The 19,920-nt window shown below is 47.0% G+C and overlaps 1 protein-coding gene across 1 annotated transcript in view; it reads left to right on the forward strand.

Annotated features, from left to right (window-relative positions):
* Positions 1–8,685: 8,685 nt before the first annotated feature.
* Positions 8,686–19,920, forward strand: part of ACBD6 (acyl-CoA binding domain containing 6) — an 84,320-nt gene continuing 73,085 nt past the window's right edge. Inside the window, exons 1-3 of the mRNA XM_058808518.1 lie at positions 8,686–8,897; positions 15,538–15,602; positions 16,092–16,188. Coding sequence (XP_058664501.1) covers positions 8,700–8,897; positions 15,538–15,602; positions 16,092–16,188 — 360 coding nt within the window. The 5' untranslated portion in view covers positions 8,686–8,699. The remainder of the gene's footprint in view (positions 8,898–15,537; positions 15,603–16,091; positions 16,189–19,920) is intronic.

Genomic DNA, 19,920 nt, shown 5'->3' on the forward strand with positions numbered 1-19,920 from the left:
TCCTGCTGGTGTCCCCTGTGGGCTTCAGGTGCTCCAGACATTGTGCCCCAGCCTGCTTGGACAGCTCCTGGGACAGCATTGGGCTGGCTGTTCCTCCCTGGAGGGTCTCATTTGGCCTGGAGAAGGAATCCCAAGTCTCAGGGTCATTCCCTCATGCACCAGGGCTGAGTGAGAACCATCCACAGGTACAATCAATCTCCAGGTCCTGCAGCCTCAGGACAGTTGTCAGATCAGAAAGAATCATTTGAAGCAAGTAGGGACATGTCCCAGAGGTTCTTGTGCCACCAGAGCACAGAGTGAGCGCAGCACACCAGCTGGGCTCCCATCCCAGCTCTGGATGAGTCCATGCTGGAGCTCTGTGCTCTGCTGGGATCTCTGATCTCTGATGGCAGCCTGGATTTGTGCTCACCATGGGAATAGCCCTGGAACCAACCACACCCATTTGGAACCCCCTGGCACTTCTCAGGATCTCCAAGCAATGCCAGCAGATTTGGCAAGGGTCACCCTCACAGCCAGACCCCCATGCCCTGCAGATCCCCTCTGTCTCCAGACATCATCACCATTTTACAAGCATGGCAGGAATTAGCCTAAAACCCTTTCCTGGCTAACAGGGGCCACTGAATGGTGGCATGGAGGGGACACTGGGTGTCCTCTTCCTCTGAGCCACCAGGGCATGCTGACCTGCAGCCCGAGCCATGCTGTGGGAAATAGTAAAGGTAAGAAGATTTTGAGAAAGTTGGGAAAAGTAGGCTTTAGAAATAAGAAGAATAAAAACCTCAGAACTAGTGTATTGTGTATTGTCAGACAAGCAAGCATTGTGTGAAGCAAGTGTATGTTTGCCTTTAGTAACTGGCTGAAACAATTGTCTGTAAGCTTTAGCAATGTGCTGTTGGCTAGAAAGTTTTTAAAGTGCTCTGTAACGAAGAAATCTTTAGCTGCTGCTGCTTTTACGTGAGCTTTGCCATCCTTCTATTGTCTCAGCCATGTAATGAGGCTGATGCTGCAAATAAAACTCAAAGAACATACCCCAGCAGTCCTGTCTTGTCCATGAAAAGAAAACTCCCCAACACACCATGCCTGCTCTATTTTACAGCCAAAACGAGCCATAAATCCCCCTGCACAGAGCTGGAAGGTGCAATTGCTTTTCTGTGGTGCAGGTTTTATCTTGTGCGACTCGTAGCATCACGTGAGGGAAATCTGTAAGTAAAAGTCAGGCTGGAGCCATTTATAACAGCAGCACTGTGATTGTTCCTCCTGACAGCTGCAATTACAGGCACTCCCTTCCATCTCTGCACGCTGGGGGAGAGCAGAGCCAGCACCAGGAGCAGCTTTTCCAGAGCTGCATCCCTGCCAGCATGGACCTTGTCACACACGGGGATGCAGGGATCACTCAGGGAGGGCTCCAGGGAAAAATGTTGGATGGAGGTAACCCCCAGCAAGGAAGAATACAGGGTGTAAGGAGAGCTCATCAGGTGGTGTTCACTTCCATGGAGAAAACAGAGAACAGGGGATTTGTGGCATTCACATTCCCTGGACATGATCCCTTCACCCAGGGTTTTTCTCCTGGGAAGCTCAGAAGCCTCAGAGAAAAAGAAACCAATTCTTATCTCATTTGCTTCTCCTGTATTGTGCTCATGTGGAGTGTTTTTAAAGATTGTTTTACCCACAGGTGATTGCTTAATTAAACTCCAGCGTGGGCTGTTTTAACTCATTGGCCAATCAGTGCCAAGCTGTGTCGGGACTCTGGAAAGAGTCACAAGTTTTCATTATTATCTTTTTAGTGTTCAGTAAGTATCCTTTCTGTATTCTTTAGTATAATATAGTATAGTAGTCTTTAATGTAATATAGTATAATAAAGTACTAAATTAACCTTCTAACAAGAGAAAGTCAAATACATCTTTCTCTCCCCTCGTTGGGGATGCCTACATTTACAGTGGGGATTATCCAGGGCTCTGCAGGGATGAGCAGCAGGTCCAAGCCCTCAGTGGGGAGAAACCCTCCTGGTGGCCCCAGACAGGCCCAAGGTGGGGTGCAGGTGAGGGCATGATTCTTTCTGATCTCCTGCCTGGGGGTGAGTGGTGTGCTCCAGGCAGGTCAGCACTGCAGCCACAGTGGGCAGAGAGCTGCCAGGGAATTGGGAGCTGGGCACCAGGGACGCAGAGAACCCTGCCTGGGGAGATGGAGAGGGAAATGAGGGACATCCATGGTCTTGCAGTGACAAATTACTCACTCAATGTAAGCCAAGGGGTAGCTGGCAAGAAGCAGGGAATGTGGAAGTGGCAGCCTCAGCTGGGCTTTCCTGGTGAACACCTCAGCTCTGTCTTCTCCACACAATTTCTGGGCAACTGAAACCTCCAAACTGAGCTAAATTTCATCATTATCCTGGTGAAAAGCCCCATGCACAAGAAGTGACTTTTTTTTTGCTCTTTTCAGTGAATAACACCGTGGGGTTTGTTCCACAGCTAAGGCTCTGCTGTGGTTGCTGTGTGGTGACCCCACCACATCCCTGAGCAGCCTATTCCAGCATCTGACAACCCTTTTCCTGAAGAAATTTTTCCTAATATCTAACCTGAACATCTCCTAGTGCAGCTTGAGGCCATTTCCTCTCGTCCTGTCTCTTGCAACCTGGGAGTAGAGATTGATCTCCACCTGCAAACAACCTCCTCTTAGGGAGTTATGGAGAGCAATAATGTCTCCTCTGACCCTCCCTTTCTCTGGGTCAAACAGCCAGACTTTGCTGCTGGGAAAAAAAAAAAAAAAAAAAAAAAAAAAAAAAAAAAAAAAAAGGGAAATAGGATAGAAGAAGCAGGAGGCTGAATAAAATGAAACAAAAAGAATTTTTTTTGTGTTTGCTTCACACCAAACAAAACACTCTAGCTCAACCAAACCAAAATCTCTCCTTTTCATTTCCATTTAGAAAACAGAATACACACAACATTTCACCTAGCTGCACCAAACCAAAAGGACTCAGTGCTGAGATATCTCTCTCCACAGAAATATTCACTATTTGCACAGCTCCAGCTGCAACCTTTGAACCTCTGGCCAGTTCCTGTGTTGCAACCACACTGGTGCTGATGTCAGCCCAGCAGGGCTTGGGGCATGCTTGGGGACCAGTGCTCAGCACCTGCCAGAGGAGTTTTTCCATCTGTGGTTTAATGATATGCCAGGAGAAGGCAGATTTATGCACCTCTGAGGGGGGTTATGCATTGTTCCTGATTTGTATTCAGCACGGCGCAGGAATTTATGGAAGGAGGGGATCGATGTTTTATTGATATCTAAGAAAACCTGTATGATGGATGTGCTAATTGCACATTTTTTCTCCCAGACTCCCTTTATTACACACAAACAAATGGCCCTGCTGCTTTAACAGATGCAGGAAAAATGTGCCATGCAGCCAGACTCCTTGGAGGTGATGCATGAGAGGGGGGCCTGGCTAATGCCAGGGCAGAGACCTCAGTTCTTTGTTTAACCTCTTCCCTAGCCAGCACTGAATTTTGCTTTCCTGTGACTCCATTTCCATTTCATGGAAATCAGGGCCATGCTGTGGGGTCCTGGCTGCTACAGCAGGTGCTGGTTCCCAGAAATACTGATGAAGTTGTGCATTTGCTGTTCCTTGCTGAGAGGGGACGCACAGGGGAAGAAGGAGCAGGGTTTTTATCTCTGCTAAAGCAGTGAGCGTGCAGAGGAGAGGGGCAGCACTCAGTGGTTGTTCCCCCTCCTCCCTCTCCCCCTGCAGGGGTGAAGGTGAGCCAGGAGCTGTGATTTGTGGAGCAACAGATGTGAAAAATCAATATTCCTACAGGAAATCCCAGGCACACAGTGCCCTGTGAGCCTGAGCCCCATGGCAGCGCTCCAGAAGGAGGGTGGCTCTGCTCAAAGCAGGGCTCTGCTTTCTGCACAAAGCATGTGGGATTTGAGGAGCCACCAAAACAGGAAAAGGACCTTCTGGGTGCAGGACACAGAGCAGATACACGAGATGGTCACAGCATGGAACAGAAGATGGGGTAAAGCACAGAGCCCCAGGCATCGCACCCGAGCGCTGCCTGTCCCAAACTGGCACAGCTTGGGTTTTCACAGTGAGGAATTTGTCATCTTGGGGGCCAGGGGAACAGTTCTCAGCCATTAACCTCGTGTTCTGCCAAGAAATGGCTTTGGCAGGCAGCTGCCACCCACGCAGCTCCGGGCTCCATGCACAGGCAGGGTGTGGGGTTGCTGGCTTTGACAGGGCTTGGTGGTGCCCTGCAGGGATGTTTGGCAAAGGCTCAGGCAGGAATGAGCCCCTCCTGGTCCCTCCCATGCCCTGGCAGGAGGATGGTGGGAGGCACAATGGGGAGGAGGGTTCTCCCCATGGGACACTGGTGCCAAATCACCCAAAAAGTGATGAGGGAGAAAGAAAAGGAGAGAGGCAGGATGAGAACATGTGCAATGGGTAGCCTGGAGGAGCCCAGGGGACAGGAGGGGACATATATTAACCACAGGAGGAGCTCTGCCAGGTTGACATGATGTCTCAGGTTTGAGCTTTTCTATTTTCCAGATTCTGTGCTGCTTTAGTGTGTGGGTCTGAGCTTCGTATGAGGGTATGGTGAGCTCTCTGCACAGAGCAGGGACACAAAACAATTCCTGCTCTAGCTGGGCACCAAGGACAAATGATCCAAATCTCAGGCCAAAGAGAATAAATAAAGTGGACTGAACAGAGAAACACAAGCAGGATGGGACTGCATGGGCTGGAGCTGTAATTGGACAATTAACTCCAATGTGCAAATGGAGCAGAACTTATAAAAGTGAGAGACCTCGTGACCGGTTGTTCATTTTTTGTGACCATTTTGGGTCCATCTTGGGTGTAGCCCTGGCTGGGCTCTTGTGCTGCCAAAGGTGGATCCATTGAGGCCTTTTAATAAATCCCTGCTTTATTCTTTAGCTCTGTCCAGCCTCTGGTCTAGCTCAGCCTTCACAAGGCATCAGACATGTGTCACAGGAGGAGAGTGCCACTGGCTCCCTGTGCCACTCACCCTCAGGAGCCACACACATGCCCACCCTGCTCCTCCTCCAAATTCAGGTGTCTCCCACAGTGAAAGGCAGGTCTACAAACCAACCAGCTCCTAATTGCCTCATTCTCCTTTTGTTGTGGAAAAGAGAAAAAAGTAATCATAGCTTATCTCACAGGGATCCTTTCAGATGCTGCTTTCAGGCTTGGTGTGTGTGGTGGCCTCTGCCCTCTGCACAGGGACAATGACAGGTCCCCAGGCTGACCAGCAGGATGGATATGATAATTATGCAGGGATATTTTTTCCCTGCTTGGCACTGCTGGTCACAGCCTGTTATTGTGTCTTTGCTGTCCCAGTGTGGTACCTGGGGCAGACCCACACACAGAGCCCCTGCATGAATATTTTAGTGCTTGGTGTTCGTAATACTTCTGGTTTTGTGTGCTCTGCATCCAGGGCTGGGGGAATGGCTGAATTTGAGCTGCCCATACTGGGGTGACTGGGGGCTCTCCCAGCCCTCACCACCTCATGTTTGCATCCATCAGAAGGGCTGGGCTCCATCCTGCTCTGTCCCAGGCTGCTGGGAACCAGCAGTGACATCCACATCATCCAGCAGAGCAGCAGTAGCACTCTGAGCCCAGCATCCCCAAAATCAGCACTTCCACACCAGGCTCTCCACGGGCACCTTGCACCAAACCTGCTCCCACGCCTGCCGGAGAGAGGAGCTGGGAGGAAGCATCAGACCCTCTTAAAAAAAAAAAAGGAAGAAAATAAAAAGGCAAGGAAGACGTGAAAGAGAGCTGGTAGGAGCTGTCAGTGCTCTAGAGGAGGAACCCGGTGGGGCAGGGAGGCCTCTCTCACCATGGAGACGCTGCGGAGAGCTGCGGAGGCTGTGCGCTCCGCTTTGGCTCCTGAGAGCGCTTTTCACTCTTCCCCAGCTGCTCCAGGCGGGTTCCGAGCTGCCAGGCCGGCCCGGCTGCCCCGGAGCCACCTCGGGATGTCCCGGAGCCACCTCGGGATGCCCCGGAGCCACCTCGGGATGCCCCGGAGCCAGCTTGGGATGCCCCCGAGCACCGGCGGGGCCAGGCTGGAACCGCTGGATAGAACCGAACGGGGAGCGGTGGGACCACGAAAGCTAAAAAAAAAAAAAAAAAAAAAAAAAAAAAAAAAAAAAAAATTAAAAATTTTTTTAAAAATTAAATTTATGCCATAATATAATAATATTCAATAATAATTTTATTGTTTATGATATTTTAACTTTTTAAATATTTTATATCTTATAATTTTATAATAATAAAAAAAAATTTTAGGATAAATAGTTTTATTATATATATTTGTACTATTTATTATATTTATACTTAATATAATATAATATAATATAATATAATATAATATAAATTATATTATATTATATTATATTATTCTATATATTAAATATATAATTATGATATTGTATATTATAAATACATATAGTATATAGTATATATTATACAATATATAGTATATAATATATAATCTATATTTAAATATTATAATATATTATATAAAGTAATACATATAATATACAATATATAATATATACTAGATATATTAGACATATTAGATATGTGCATATATATTATATTAAAATATAATATAATATAATATAATATAATATAATATAATATAATATAATACAACATTTATTTTTTATATATAGTGAGGTTGTTAAGAGAGCAAGAGCATAAGAGCCAGACTATTCCTGCCGCTCATGGAATGTCTTTTTTTCCTGCAGCTCCTGCATTTTCCTCTGTTAAATGGATGGAAAAGTGGGTGCAGGCATTGCTCACAGGCTGCTGAATGGAAAAGGTTGGCTTATTTTCCACTGAGCCTCTTCACAGCCTCACTTGGCGCCAGAGGCTTTTCTTAGAGGTGGAAAAAGACCCAGCACAGCCAAGGCAGCAAGTTGGAGCATCACAGTGACAGGCCCGGAGGGAATGGCACGGAGCTTTGTCAGAGGAGGGTTTGGATGGATTTTAGAGAAAGGTTTTTCACCCCGAGGGTAGCTGGGCACTGAACAGGCTCCCCAGAGACGTGGCCATAGCATCAAGGCTGACAGAGCTCAAGGAACATCTGAGCAACACTCTCGGGCACGCTGTGTGTGACTCCCGGGGCTGTGCAGGGCCGGCAGGGGCACTCCATGATCCTTGTGTGTCCCTTCAATTCAGGATATTCTCTATCCTCTGTGTGAGTCGGATCTGGCTGGAGACCCCACGTGGAGATACCACGGCATGCGCGGGAGCACCTTCACCCTCACCCCCACCCAGCGCCTCGGGGTGACACAGGCACCCCAAACCCGAGACCCTCGCAGCACGGAGCGGGCCAGGGGCACTCGGGGCGCTCGGGGCTCCATTCGCCGCGGCCGGGGCTGGAGGAAGGAGGGAGACGGGACTCGGCAGCTGTGCCCGGCAGAGCGAAACTTTCCGCCCGAAGCAGATCCCGGGATAAATATAAATATAAATATAAAAAATATAAATATAAATATAAATATAAATATAAATATAAATATAAATATAAATATAAATATAAATATAAAAATAAATAATATAAATATAAATAGCCTTTGGGATGGCTGGGACCCCGGGGCAGGGCAGGGAAGCGTCACCCCCGGAACCGGGCACCGCATCCCGGGGGAAAGCAGGCTCACACGGGACATCGCGTACCGGCTTCATCCGGGCTGATCCCGGACATCGTGTCCCGGGCGGATCCCGGCCGGTACCGGGCCCCGTGTCCCGAGCACTCGCCCCGCGCTCACCGGGACCATCCCGGAGCGGCCCGCGAGCGCCCTCCAGTGGTCCCGGCAGGAAGAGGAGGAGGAGGAAGAGGACGGCGGCGGCAGCCCCGGGGCGGGACCGGGGGGACGCGGGTGTCAGCGGGGCGCAAAGGGGGTTTGAGGGGCGGGAAGGATTCCCCTGAGAAGCTGTTCATCCCTGGAAGTGTCCAAGGCCAGGCTGATGGAGCTCGGAGCGCCCTGGTGCAGCGGGAGGTGTCCCCGGCCATGGCGGGGAGTGGGGCTGAATGGGCTTTGAGAGCCTCCCCCTTAACCTGGGGGAGGTTACACCCTGAATCCTGTGTCCAGTTCTGGGCCCCTCATCTCAGGAAGGACCAGGAGGGGCTGGAGCAAGTCCAGAGAAGAGAACAGAGCTGGGGAAGGGGCTGGAGCAAAATTCCGGTGAGGAGCGGCTGAGCAAGCTGAAGATGCTCAGGGGACATCTCAACCCCGTGACAGGAAGGTGGAATGAGCTCAGTGTCAGCCTCTTCTCCCCGGTAACAAGCGACAGGACGAGAGGAAACGGCTTCAAGTTACGGCAGAGGTTGTTTAGATTTCGTAATAGGAAAGTTTTCATGTGGAGAGTGTGGTCAGTCCTTGGGACAGGCTGCCCAGGGCAGGCGCCATCCCTGTAAGCCCTCAAAGAACGGTTGGATGTGGCACCTGGCGATCCGGTTGAGTGATGAACATGTTGGCGCTGCTGGGGAACGTTTGAACTCGATGATCTCGGAGGTTTTACCCAGTCTAAACCATTCTGTCACTCCCCGGTCGTGTCGCCGACACGCGGATCCGCGACCGCCCGGAACCCTCGTGCTCGGCGTGCGTTTCCCGCCGGCGGCGCGGGCGCGCGTACCGAGGCGCGGCGGGGGAGCGCGTTGCGGGGCGGACCGGGGCGGGCGCGGGCCGCCATGGCGTCGCCCCCGCTGTCGGCGGCGGGCGGGAGCGGCGGCGAGCTCAGCTCGGGCTCCGAGGCGGCGGCCACGGGCGCGGCGCTGCCGGACCGGGACCTGCCCGCGCTCTTCGAGCAGGCGGCCGAGCGGCTTCCCTCGCTGCTGCCCGCTGCCAGCAAGGAGCAGCTGCTCTATCTGTACGCCCGCTACAAGCAGGTGAGGCGGGACCGGCTGAGCGGGCCGGGCCGGGGGGAAGAGAGCGGAGCGGTGCCCCGAGGGGCCGGCCCGGGGCTCGCCGGGGCCATGGGCAGAGGGCCTGCGGCCCAAAATGTGGCAGAGGTGCCGAGGAGGAAAGTTGCGTGCCGGGGTGATGGAGGAGCGGGGGTGTCTCCCTCCGGGACAGCGGCGGCGGGGATGGATGGAGCCCGGTGGGACAGAGCCCCCGAAATTTGGGAAATTCGGGGGGAGAGTGGTTGGGGAGTGCCCCAGCGGGACAGGAGCTGGCGGTGGTGGTGGTGGACAGCGCCGAGAAGGCCAAGGGCTGTATCAGCCATGGTGTGAGCGGTGGTAAATAACACAGAGAAGAGAAATTTTCAGTTCCAGCGGGAGCAGAGCAGTGAGAGAACCCTGTGCGGGGCATGGGTGAGGCTGCATCTCAAATCCTGGGCTCGGTTTTGGACTTCTCCGTTCAGGAAGGACACTGAGCTGGTGGAGCATGTCCAGGGAAGGGAACAGAGCTGGAGAAGGGGCTGGAGCGCCAGTCTGGTGAGGAGCAGCTGGGAAGGGGCTCAGTCTGTAGTAAAGGAGGCTCAGGGGGAACTTTGTTGCTTTCTACAACCCCTGAGAGGAGGTTGTGGCCAGGTGGAGGTTCTGCTCCTGAGCAACATGTCGCAGGACAAAAGGAGATGGCCTTGAGCTGGACCAGGTGCAGTTCAGGCTGGACATCAGGAAAAGTTCCTCACTGGAAGGGTGGTCAGGTGTTGGACAGGGCTGCCCACGAAGGTGATGGAGTCACTGCTCTTGGAGGAGTTCAAGAAATCACTGGATGTGGCCCTTGGCACCATGGTCTGGTTGTCAAGCTGGTGGTCAGCCTAAGGTTGGACTCTGTGATCTCTTTTCCAAACCAAATATTCTGTGAATCCATCACCCTGGTGCTTATTCCTCACCTCTCACCCTCACTCAGTGCTGGTGGCCCTGGTGCTGCATCCTTTGAACAGGAACCAGACTCAAGTTCTGCCAGCAGAGGTCCAGGTTGGATATTAGGAAAAACTTCTTTCCTGAAAGAATGGGCAAAGAAAGGCCTGCCCAGGGAAGTGGTGGAGTGAGCATCCCTGGAAATCTTCAAAATCTAAGCAGAAGCAGCACTTTGCCGTGTGGTTTAGTGGGAATGGTGGTGTTTGGCCAGAGGTTGGACTGAATGATTGTGGAGGTCTTTTCCCCAGTTAATGATCCTGTGGTTTGGCTTTGGCAGAGCCCAGGGTGGTTGAAATTGGTGAGCTGCTTGGTTCTGGGGGTAACCTTGCACACAGCCCCCATTTCCCCTTCAGGCTGTGTGAACTGAGCAAGCCGTGGGGTGCATCCTGTTGGAATACACAATGTAGCTTCTTCCTGCTCCTGTGGCACAAGTTACATAAAACCAACCAAACAAAGCAGCAGTTGCAAAGGAGTGTAACAATCACTTAACTCTGAGAGACACAAAACTGCTGTTACACGCAGAATATGAAAGAATAAAACTGTAAATACAGGCTGGATGGAGCTCTGAGCAGCCTGTTGTGGTGGAAGGTGTCCCTGTCCATGCCAGGGGGTTGGAACTGGGTGATCCTCCAACCCAAACCACTCTGTGATTCTGTGGCTCAGGTGTGTGGCAAGAGGTGCAGCCTCAGCCTGAGAACTGAATCCCACTCATGTGGATGCACAGACAGAATTGGGTGTGCACATCTTCCATCCATGTTCCTCCCACATGGATTACCTGTGCCCTACTACTGCCATGTGCAAGTGCTCTCAATTTTTTAGTGCAATATTTAATTATCCCCTAAGCTGGCAGCTCCCAGGCTGTGGTTTGTGAACCAGTAATTATGTTAAAAGCAGCCTGGTCATGTGACGTTTTGTTTTCAGACTGTGCTTAGTGCTTAAACAGGACTGCAGGTTTCTCTTTCAAAAAAATACAAGGAGAATTTTACAATGCCCAGGATGAGAGGAAAAAGGGGTCTTTTCTATAATTTTTTGTCTGTATTCTCAGGATGCTTGTTGCAAATAATATCTTTATTTTTTGCTCTGTTTCAAATGCTTTGAGACTGTCCTGGGTGGAAATGGGAAGGGGTTGCTTGCTTGTCAGCTCATGAATGTCCTCAGACTACACAGGGTTTCCTGGTGTTAGCTCTCTAAGACCAATAAGGAGTTTAATATTAAAAATTGCAAAATCAGAAGCTGTTTCACAAGAGTTTTGATACAAGTCAGGAAAAGCTGTCAGCACTTTGTCAGCACAGATTTCCAGTTGCTTTCCACTGACAAGAACAGGGCACTTCTGTGTCCTCCTCCTGTGTCCCTGGCCAGCCAGGATGTGCCAGGAGCTTCCTTTGTGCTCCTTGCTTTCAGGCTGTGCTTGGCCCCTGGATTTCTGTGCCCTCCCTGTTACAGAGTGCTGGCACTGGAGATGGGAGAGGTTTGCTAGCACAGCCACTGCAGGGTGATGCCCTGCTAACTTTAAGTTTTGCAGCATTTTGTGCTTTAAATCAAAATGAGGGCGTTTAATGCAAGTTTTCTGTGTTTAATTACAGCAGCCATATCAGGATGCATAACGAGCTGCTAATATATTACCCCCCGTGGATGGTGGAATTGCTGGCACACAAAAGGTGCTGACTCAGATCTGTCCACTGTCCTTGATTTGGCATCCTTGTCTTTTCCCAGTTTAGTGTTTTGTGTCACTGAAGGCTTTGATTTAAGATACAGCATCGTCATAAAAGAGGTGACAGTAACAGCTGAGCTCTCTGTTAAAATACTGTATGTAATTTATTTCAAACTGTTTGGGTATATAGGCATTTTCCTGCAATTTTATTACCTTTTATTGGAGGCCATTTCACGATTTTATTACTTTTCTCTCTGATTTTGTTTATGTGTCAGAGACCTGAAAATAAGGGAATTGCTTAGTTGTCGTCTCCAGTGAGGTTTTTAGAAGATGTTGCTGAGTTTATGACTCTGCCCCACAACAGGAGGAACAGACTAGTCCAGAAGGCTCTGGGCTGGGACTGGTTTTTCTCCCCTCTCACTACTTTTTGTGTGGCTTTGGGCAAATCACTGCTCTGGGCCTTGTGTCTGTAGTGGTGAAGTGAAAGGAGCACTTGCCCATCATGGGGAGGGTATAAAAATCTGAGGTTCAGAAGGTGCAGCAATGGAGACCAGTGTAGCAGTGCTGATTTAAATAGGGGAGGGGATCCACAACTCACTGGAAGTTACTGGGCTGGGAAAACTGCCCTGCCAGGAGGAGGATGTGTCCATGGAAATGTTGATTTCCAAGCTGGAAATCCCCTGCTGATGGCAAAATGGGGGCAGTACAGTCTCCCGGTGTGGGCTCAAGGATGTAACACCAATTTTGCACAATGTCTTTCAAGTATTGTGGGATGTTGTAGGGGGACACAGTGTGGACAAACGAAGGTAATGTAGAATGTAATCTTAGCCCCCAACGAGTTGCAGCTGGAACCAATTACTAAAGATTAGAAACAGGCCTGATCTTAACAGGCTACACCTGTAGCCAATAAGAACAGTGGCATAAGAGAGTGGATTGGTGGGAACTGGAGTTAGCGGAGTCAGATGGCTGCTGCAAGGACCAGGAACAGTCAGTGCTTGGAGGAGATGCCTGTGAGAAACATCAAGGAGGTACAAAACTCTGGTGATGTGGAATCCTTGCACTAAAATGATACTAGAACTCTTGATATATAAGACAACATATAATGATAATAGAACTGTTGTGATATATAAGACAACAGGATGTGATGCTACAAGCCTGCCTTGAACACAGGAATTTCTGCCTGCAGCTCCCTGTTTCATGCAGCTATGCCATGGCACTGACTTGGTTGTCACTCTCTCTGGGACATGCAATCCCTTGGTCATCGTGCCCCCTCCTTCTCTGGTTGGTGTTTGCTTGTCCTTCCTTACACCCCATTTTCAGTCAGGGCTTTCCCATGGGTTGGGACAGAGCTGTGGACAGGAACAGGCAGGAATTGCTGTGTTGAAAAAGCAATTTAGCTTACTTGGCTTGTGTACAGTCCTGCTGTCCATGGAGGTTCTGTTCCTGCTATTGCTCCGTAGGGAGGCTGCAAATACAATTCGCCTCACAAGATTTACCATCAGGTAGGAATATTTGGCTGGAACAACCTGCTGTATAAATATATTGGCAGAAAAATTAGCAAAGAGCCATTTAACCACCACCAGGGAGGGAGGGCCAGTCATGGAGTAAGGTGTGAGGAGAATGTCAAGGTCTCTCACAGTGTGGAGCAGCAGCTGAAGGTGTATGGGGATGGTGAACAGCATTAACACATCTCTGAGCGTCTCTCCCTCTTCTGAATGTCATTGACCTTCACCTCTCAGGTGAAGGCCTCATCCAAGGTTTCCAAATTTATTTTGGCCACAGATGGAGATGGCTGCAGACACTGCCTGTCTGGGGCTGCCTGGGTCACGTTTGTGCCCCTCAGGAGAGTTGTGCCTGCAGGCAGCTCTGCGTGCAGAAGCAATGCCAGGAAGTTTTTAATGCATTCTGCCTGTCATGTTCTTTTAATGCAGCTGATGAACTGTAAGTGAGGAGAGCTGAGCATCAAGTGACCAGTCAGCACCCTGGAGACCTTCAGTAATTATTTTCTGGACGCAGAATGAAAAAGTCTTAATTTAAAATACTAATAGAGGCTCTTGGCTTCATGCTGGTTATGGAGCAAAACAGCCTTTGAGGTCCTCTAGGGAAGTAGCAGGAGGACAGAGTCCTGCACAAAATTTTGCCTTTTTTTGTCAGTATTGGCATGTTTAACTCCCCTTCCTCAGCTATCAGGCTCAGATCCTCTTTTATGTTAAATTCCTCATTGGTTTCTCCTGCACTGTGAGTCTTGCAGCAAAAAGAGAGGAGCCAAAATCTTGTGTTTTATTCTTTCCAACAAAACCCCTGCAAGCCTTTTTAATGTGCCTTAAAATAGCAAGCAGGGCACAAGTGCACTTTTTTTCCCCTTTTGATGGATGGAATTTAGCTACTGTTCCTTGATTTGTATTACTATCAATGTTACTAACAGTCTTCCCCAATGTTAGAACAGCCTTTGAGTGCCAAATCTCCAGAGAGGAAACTGCTGTTGTGTTTTGATGATGGCAGTGGAAAATTAATATTAAAACAGATTTTTTTTTTTTATCTATCTTGGCCAATTTCTGCAGGTTGGCTATTGAACTAAAGAATTGCCAAGCAGGCGTTTTCCATACAGATAATGAATTTACATTTTATTCCCTGGTTTGTTTTGCTTTTTAAAACAAGTGGTCCAATCCACCTCAGAGCATAGGAAAAAAACATTTAGACAACATGAATTGTGACTGATTTATAGAACTTAACTGTTGCTAGCCTTTTCTCCTATTTCTCCCTGAAATGCAAGATGTTGTTTTAAAGGCCAGCTAAGATGTTCTAATTTGGATGAATTGCTCATTGGGAGACAGTCAGATGTACAGAAAATTAATTTCAGTTACAGTCACTCATATCCTCTAACGCTTTAAATGAAAACATAGTGTAACTAATAAATATCTCTCAGCACAGGCATGCTCTCCTTAAAGCCTGATTAATGCTTCCATCCTCAGCATAAAATCCCCACCCTGTTAAGGTGAAGAATTGTTCCTTGATTTAAGCACTTCACCTGCCTGAACACTTGAGCATATTTCATAGAACATTTGCTGGATGCAGTTTGGCTTTGCTTGGCTAACAAAAGGTTTCTCTAGCAGCCTTTGCCCAGCTCCAGGGTGTATCTGTGTGCCCTCCCTGGGGTCCCCATCTGTGCTGTGCCCTGTCTTAGGGGCATTTGCTGTGGGAGCTTCTTCCCAAGAGCTCTCTTCTGGTTCAGCTTTGATTTTGAGCCTTTCACCCATGTGTTAAAAAAATTTTACACATGGAAAACTGCCTGAGTCCCACTGGCACCAAGTTCATTTTACACTGACCATGACAATTTTTCCATATATCTGTCCCTGGGATCTGTCTCATTCCCTTTTTTCTTTCTGTTTTTTTATTTCACCTCCACACAAACACATTTTAATTTCTGCCTTGCTTCTGACAGATTGGCTCATCTCTGGCACTCAGGCCTTGACTTCTCTCATGCAGTGCTTCCTGCAGCCAGGTGCCTGGAAGCAAATTCAGGAGCTGCCTGGCATTCCTTTGCTCCAAGTTTGTCCCCTTGCCTTCCAGAGGACCTTGAAAATAATTAAGCAAAGTCTGTTTACTCCAGCTTTGTGCAGAAGCAGGTGAATTTCAGCAGTAATGAATAATCATCTCTGTGGAAACCCTAATCAACAGAATTTTTTCTTTATCCTGGTGGAGGATGAGGCATTTGGCTGGGTAATAAACATAACATTAGTGAGAAATCACTCACTGGTTATCCCTGTGGGTAATGCATGCAAAAGAAATGAGCTGCACGACAAAATTGCTTCCCGTGCATCATGCAAAGAAAATCCAGGGATGCAGAGGTGCTAAAGCAGGGGTGAGAGGGGGGTGATGAAGTTTTTTCCCAAAAAAACCTTCTTTTTATGGCCTTATGACATGGTTACCCTGAAACCATCAGAACACTGAATTTTCCTTGTGCAAGTCCCCTTTGTTTTGTTCTGACTGAAGGAAATTTGTTTTCTTTAGGTGAAACTTGGAGCCTGTAACACCCCCAAGCCAGGCTTCTTTGACTTTGAGGGAAAGCAGAAATGGTAAGAAGAAATCCTTGTCATTCCTAGCAATTCTGGCTCTACTTTTTGTTCCATCTTGTCTCATCTGTAGACAAATTACAGACCTAGGGGAGTTGGCCCTGAAATGGCTTTAAAATTCTTTGTTGAATAGGGAAATGTTTGCTGCTATGCCTGATACAGATGTGAAATACCACAATCCTTTATTTACAGTCTTCATCCAGAGCTGGCATGCAATACAGCAAAAATGTGAGAACAGCTGCAGCTCTGTGAACACAAACTGTGTTCCAGCCTGGATCAGGATCCCCTGAAAGATCCTTTCACAACAGAGCTGCACTGACAGTGGCCATTCATGGCCTCAGAGCAAAGTTGACCATTTCAAGCTGAATGAAAGATGGCTTTGCATGCCCTGAAAGGATTTTGATGAATGTTTGCTGTGTTCCACTGATGCCACTATAAAAGCACCCTGTGCTGTCTCTGAGGGGCTCACTGATGTTTTCCTGTTGCTCCTAGGGAGGCTTGGAAAGCCCTGGGAGATACCAGCCCTCACCAAGCTATGCAGGAGTACATTGCTGCTGTGAAAAAACTCGACCCCAGCTGGAATCCACAGGTAGGAAACGTGGAATTATCACTCGCAAAACCAACCAGCATTTTTCTTTGTGAAGCTGCCAATGGTTCAGCTTCTCACAGGCTTTAATTGCTGCATGGCAAACTTCATTTTGAGCAGATTAAAGTCTAAATTTTTTCTAAAACTCTCCTTTTGTTGTGACTGAAGCAAGAAGAACCATCTCTCTCATTCATAATGATCTTCATTACAGCCAGCTCATGCACAGGCTTGGTTTGGCTGTAGTGATTTAATTTATTTTGCTCTTATTGGTTCATGCTGTATTTAGCATGTAAAGATACTTTTTATCCTTTTCTCATCCTTCTCTTTTCAACTACTCTTTAAATGTTGATCAATAGAAAGCAATCTCCATGAAAGTGACATGAACTGAATGATCAATTCTAAAAATGTTTCCTTTTTGTTTCCATGCAGCAAATTACCAAATCTGATTATGATTAGGTACTCCAACATAACAAGTCTGTATCTGTGTGTTATAGGGAGACTGTACTGTCATTTTAATTAATTTGTCTTTCATCTACCAGGTTTATTACTTGATTGAATCCTTAAGGATATCTCCTGTTTATAGACTGACTTTTATACAATTTTTAAAGAGCATTGCTCTTTAGAAAAAGTATAGCCTTTGGAAATAGAGTGAGATATTTCACTAATAGTAAAATGCTGAAGGCATGGTGATTTCTTCTTATGGTAGGAAATTTGTTCTTCTATACTCCTGTGCTTTGGAAGCAAAATCTTGTGTGGGTACAATGCTGTGAACCAAGAATTTGATTTTGAGTTGTCTTCTGATGCTGTTCATGAGGTTTAAGGTTATTTTTTTTTCTTCACTGGTTCCTGTTCCATGCCATTCATAGTGTTTTTGCAGCAAAGAAAGGCTGTCATTTGGAAAAAATCCTTTTTAATGCCCTTGGAGAAAACAGTTTTATATGCTGTGCAGTTAACCAAAGTTGGCTCTTGCTGGGTAAATTGTTGTCCAGGCTAAAATTCTCACAGAGAAATAAAGTAATTTGTAAAAATCTATGTATAATCCTGAATGAAGTAAGTGTCAAGTGAAACACATTGATTTTTTTTTTCCATTTTTTAATTACTATTAAACAAAATACTCAATGCTTTCCTGAACAAACTGTTCAGTGTGATGACAGATTGAGCTTTTCGGGTGTTCCCTTCACTTCCTTGCCTCAGAGAAATACTGTCAGAGCTGTGAGCTTCAGGTTACAAAACTGTCAGCCAGGAAAGAGGAGTAATATGTTTTTTACAGAACAAATATTCTAAAGAACCCATAGAGCAAACACAGAAAGATTGGCAGCACTGTTCCTCCCCTCTTCCCCTAAGGTACAAAGGTTGCCTTAGCAGAAAATGTAACTTAAAAGTCAGCATTGAAATAAAGTTGGCTTTGCTTTCTTCACAAGGATCCACCTGTCCTTCTTATTACATTATCCTTTTAATTCCACTTTTATAGGACCAAAATGCTCTCAGGAATCCTCTCTGATGCATCTGGTGCTGCTCTCCCATTTTTCCTTCTCCCCACAAAATCCGCGTTGTGGAGCCACGAGAGGGAGCTCTGTTCTTTAAAATGATGGAGATGTATGTGTCAGGGGATGGGAATAAAATAGCTACTTTAGTCTTCAAATTTCAAATTGGATTTATAGAAAAGAGCTGTGGGTACATTGCAAGGTGCTTCATCACTGTCACAGTGTCTCCTTTGCATGCTCATCTGCTGGGTTCCTTCAGATTTTTCTTATGTACCACAGATTCTGAATGAAATACTCCAAATGCTTGGTTTAAAAGCAGTATAAAGTGCACATTACAAATTTGAAAACTTTGGCTTTCATATCATTATGAATCAAATAGTAATTACAGTACAAAAGTGTTCAATTTCTTGCTGTGCATCCTTGTGAATTTTGCTGTTTAAAAGCTTTTTTCATGTTCCCAACTTACTTTTATTCAACCTTTCATCTCCTCTGTTAAAATTCTTCTTTTGTGTTATTTTAAATCCTCCTCAGTCTCCTGTTTCATATATTTGCAAAAGGGCTTTATTAACTTGATCCTTCAGTAAAATTTTAAGCTTAAAACCACTTATTTTTTTCATAGGTTCATTTTTCCAGATTTGCTGCTGTTCTGCAGCCTTCAGGCTGTCAATGTTTTTGTTAACAAATAGAATGGAACTAAATGCAGTATTTCTTGTGCAGTCCAAATAGATCCACTTCTTCATTCCTTTTTCTTGTGTCTCCATTGATTCATTCTTTCATATTGAAGGTTCTTCAATTAGTACACTTCCAGCATCAGATTTACCTGCTTTAAATTAGTATCTTTGTTTTGGATGGGAAAAAACTTGAAGTAGAAGGGTTCTGATTCAGGGAGGATTGCCCTGAATTTGTGTCCAGAAGCAATGAGAACTCTAACAGCAGCACAAACCTCACCTGCTGCTTCCTATTCCTGCACTAACTTTGGAGTACCCACACCTCATTAGGAGACAGCTGAACGTGCAGAGGCAGCAGCAGAGCTGTTCTCTGCTCTCTGAAGTTTGTGTGCCATTTTTTACTGTACCTGCTTGGCTACTTCCAATGTGCTTTAGTTTCTTTTTCACCCTTGCTGCCTGCAGGTTGTCTCATAGTCCTGCCTAATCTTTTCTTTCAGAGCTTTGTCTAAAACCTGGGAAAAAATGATTATACTGTACTTATTTTCAGCAATTTTATTTGCTGGAAAATCTTTTACATTAACTGGTAACCCCAAGGATATTTGAGGTGAGGTCCATTGTCTTTACATCCATGAAGCCACGGGAATTTCATGGCTGTGTTGGTCTAGAACAATCACAATTGCTTTTCAGGATGTTCTGCAATTCAGCCCTTCTGAAAGGCTGAATAAGACCTTCAGCCAGGTCTTACTATGTGTTGTGGGTTGTTTTGCTCCTTTTCCCAAGAACAGCTGTTAGTAGGAGGTCAGGAATATTCTTTTCCATGCTGTCTCCATTCTCTTGATGCAGTCTTCCTTCATCATCTTCTACCTTTGAGCACATCTTTTGTTTCTCGTGAGTCATTCCTTCCAGTCTGAAGTTCCAGGCACTGGAAAGGTAATTGCTTGGACCAGCTCAGCTCTATTTGCATATTTCAGAGACATCACCTGTCCTTCAAGTCTATTCACTCTTCCTCCAGACCAGAACAGAGAATAATTTATGAAGCCATTCTTTTGCATTCTCCAGCCTGAAACAGAAACATTTCATGCCGTCAACACCTCCCACTGCTTCGGGTCTTTTACAAAGGAAGATGAGTCCTGGCTGCTTCTCTTCTCCTATGTTCACCTGTCCTCCTCCTGCTTTACTGGCAGCAAATGACAATTGCTTTTGGTGGCTTTGGCTGGTGTGAGGTGGTGGTGACACTCACCTGCCCTCCCTGCCAGCCACCGTGTGCGTGTCCCTCTGGCTCTGCGTTCCCACTCTGATGGATGAGTGATGCGATGATTGACTCTCACAATTAATGGACAAATATCATGTCTACAGGTTAAGAAAAGTTTTATAGATTTATATATTGTGTTGTTATCAGGGGACAGCTGGAGTTGGGACATCTGGGAGGACTGGCTTGTCACTGTGGTGACATCTGACCTCTAAAGAGGATTTAAGGAAGAGATCTCCACCACTGGACAGCAAATAAGGGGTTGGTGGACAGAACTTTGGGAAGGGTTAAAGGCTTAAAAAGGGAAAACCTCAATTGTGAAGGGGCTGAGCAC

Source organism: Ammospiza caudacuta, chromosome 7 (assembly GCF_027887145.1).
Source record: "Ammospiza caudacuta isolate bAmmCau1 chromosome 7, bAmmCau1.pri, whole genome shotgun sequence".
NCBI classification, from domain to species: domain Eukaryota; kingdom Metazoa; phylum Chordata; class Aves; order Passeriformes; family Passerellidae; genus Ammospiza; species Ammospiza caudacuta.